Below are 3399 nucleotides of genomic sequence, written 5' to 3' on the forward strand. Positions count from 1 at the left end.
CATCCACCAGCTCAATGCCCATTTATTTTAGCTGCTCAGCTGCTAAAATTTATGATAGAGGGCAAGTTCCACACCTTTAAGTTTTTAGAAATACTACAACATTAACTGAAGAAAAGAAACTACACAAAGTATACTAAAATGATAGAATACTAACTAAAATGTACATGTGTAGCAGTAATATCAAAAACACAAACAATTTAATGAAATCTTTATACTAAAAATAATAGAAAACTAACTAAAAGAGGCAGCAGTAATAATTAGAATATCAATAATACAAACAATTAATCAAATCTTCATCCTTTTCAATGACTCTATTACTTGAGCCATAGTAGGACGAGCTCTAGGATTAGCATTAAGTCCTCTTTGTATGAGAGACTTCATATCAGACCAGGAGACACTACCAGATTGTACTTCTCTCTCTGCTGTTGTCATTTCTGGGGGAGAGTACAACGTCATTTCCATAAGGAGAACAGAGTAACTATAGACATCCATTGCTGGACTGTGTTGATCAGGATCGCGAGCTTCTGGTGCAGCATATGCAACATTGCCTGGCATAACAGTACCAGTACTAGTGCCTTGTTGCAATTTAGCTGTACCATAATCTGCTACTTTAGCTTCATAACCAGCAGGTCCAGTGCAAGGCTTTAATAATACGTTAGGACTACTGACATCTCTGTGAATAATAGGCTGAGGCTTAAACAGGTGAAGGTAGTTGAGGCCTAAAGCTACATCTTGAGCAATACTCAGAATCTGTTCATTGCTTAACTCAGTCTCCTGTAGCTTTTTATAAAGACTAGTGCTCATCAGCTCGGTCAAGATGAGAGGATTACCCACTTTAGTTGCACCAATAAACTGGACCAGGTTAGGATGACGTACTCGTGATGCTATACTCATTTCCCTGGAGAAGAGACCTTGGTTGTAATTTGAGATGATGATAGCATGAAGTGACTTGACAGCTACTCTTAAACCTCTAAAGATACCAACTGTAACAACAGCATAAGATCCTCTTCCTAACTCCTCCTTTGTCAAAGTCACCTCATCTTTATTAATAACCCAGTGATCATCAGTAAGTGCTTGTTGCTGGTACCTACGAACTGCCTCTTGAGACTGACGTAGCTCCCTATCCTTCTCCTGTAGCTCCCTGTCCTTCTCCTGTAGCTCCCTATCCTTCTCCTGTAGCTCCCTGTCCTTCTCCTGTAGCTCCCTATCCTTCTCCTGTAACTCTATATCCTTCCCCTGCAGTACCAACTGATGCTCTCTAATCTTCTGACGTAGCTCCCTATCCTTAAGTTGTAATGTCTCTTCTTTCTCTCTACCCTTCTTCTGCAGTACCACCTGATGCTCCCTATCCTTCTTCTGCAGTACCACCTGATGCTCCCTATCCTTCTCCTGCAGTACCACCTGATGCTCCCTATCCTTCTCTTGTAGCTGATGACGATATCTTCTTATTTCTTGCTCTTTCTCAGCTTTTTCTCTTTCCTTCTGCTCCAATTGTTGATGATGAAATTGAGCTTCTCTCTCCTTTTGTTGCAATTGTCCCTCCTTCTCTTCAAGACTCTTCATAAGAGCTTGTACAGTTTGCTTAATATCGGCTGTATCTCCTTTTCTTGGTTTCTGGTACTCCTCCAACCATATTCTTCTTCCTGTCTGTAGTTGCTGCTGATACTTCTTCTTGTATTCTTCATTATTCATACCATTGGTATCTAATGTATCACCTACTGTCCACTCTCCTTTACTGTTAGTAACTAAAATACAATATTAATAATAATTTTAATTAGAGGGTGTGGATATGATGCAACATTAAGTACGTCAAATTAATAGTATTTGTAGGTGAGTGTGGCTAATACACTGACCTGTACCTACATGTAGTTCAGTTAACATAACAATGTTAGGATTAGTGGCTAATGTCCGTCTCTTATCAACATATCCTCCAGCAGTTATTATCCAGACACAATGAGGACTCATAATAAACACTGAGAGAGAATGGCCACATCTCTTATTAACAGAGTGAGGTACATCTAACTGTTAATAGAAATAAATTAATAATTTATCTGAATGTAGTATCGATTATTAATACTAGAAAGAATATAAGGGGCTCAGCCTCCTGACCACACCTCCCAGTCACGCCCATACGCACGTACATACATACATACATACATACATACAGAAAGTTTTCACTAGAGTGGGCTTCGCCCAACTATCTAACATACCTTAATCCAGGAATGTTGATTGATGTTAAAGATCCAAAAATCATCGAATGTATCTTTATTCTTATCCCTCCCACCACTTATCACTAGCATAGGACAGTCTGTTCCAGTTACAATAATAGCACCTGAATGAAAGTATCTACCCACAGGCCATTGGTCTATTGCTTCAGGTTTCTTTATACACCGCCAGAACTAAAAATAAAATAACCACACCCATTAACAATGACATGTGTGCGAGTGTGTGTGTGTGTGTATGTGCATACATTCAGTACACATAATTTATTACATACCACAGTGCTGATTGATATCTCTAATATATAAATATTGCTAGTATAAGTATCCTTAGCATCATCATCAGTCTCTACTCCACCAAACAAAACAGCTCTAGTGTTGTTGATCTTTTCAATGATAAAGTGACTAGCAGGTGGTATACATTGACCAATGATTGAAGGATTATTCCATTTTCCTAAAATAATAATTATTATTAACAAACAGTAATTTAAAATCTTACTTGATGATAAATTATACATTGAGTGCTCATTAGTACGCCAGTTTCCATTAGGTAACTCAATATATTTATAATGAGGTAGTTGTACAGCTGGTTTAGATCCTAGTCCTCCTATCATTAGTAAATGGTGTACTCCATCATGTTCAAATGATATCATTCCACCACTACATCTCTTCATGACTCGTCTAGTTGCATCAATTCGCTCTATTTCTCTCCATTGAAGACTAACAGTATCCAGTTGTGTAATACTGTTGTGGTCACAGTTGTCATGGCCACACCATCCCCCGAAATAATACAATTGATCATTTATTGCAGTACAGCAGTATTCTCTCACTCCTAATGGAGGAGTACCAGTAGTACCTCTAGTGATCCATTGACCAGTTGCAGGAGTAAAGTGCTGTATATTACTAGTGAACCTTTTCTTCTCCTCACTATCATGTACTCCAGGTAAACCATCCTGTCTACCACCCCACACATACAGTGAATCACCTACTGATACAGTGCAGTGAGCAGCTCTTCCATTTAGTCGATCTATAATAAATTATTAATGATTGACAGTACATAATGCTGGAATAGTAACATTAGGACCTCGATTAAGACTTACTTTCAGACGCCATATAGCCCAGCCTCGCTGGCCAGGTTAGTGGATCACGCGATATTGGGTGGGGCTCATTTTTTTGCAAA

General features: G+C 38.7%; 1 protein-coding gene across 1 annotated transcript in view; it reads right to left on the reverse strand.

The window, feature by feature from the left end:
* Positions 1–75: 75 nt before the first annotated feature.
* The window catches only part of LOC109587861 (U-box domain-containing protein 32-like), an 8700-nt gene continuing 5376 nt past the window's right edge, over positions 76–3399 (reverse strand). Inside the window, exon 8 of the mRNA XM_020004079.1 lies at positions 76–1131. Coding sequence (XP_019859638.1) covers positions 286–1131 — 846 coding nt within the window. The 3' untranslated portion in view covers positions 76–285. The remainder of the gene's footprint in view (positions 1132–3399) is intronic.

Source organism: Amphimedon queenslandica, unplaced genomic scaffold (genome assembly GCF_000090795.2).
Source record: "Amphimedon queenslandica unplaced genomic scaffold, v1.1 AMPQUscaffold_12419, whole genome shotgun sequence".
In the NCBI taxonomy this organism is placed as follows: domain Eukaryota; kingdom Metazoa; phylum Porifera; class Demospongiae; order Haplosclerida; family Niphatidae; genus Amphimedon; species Amphimedon queenslandica.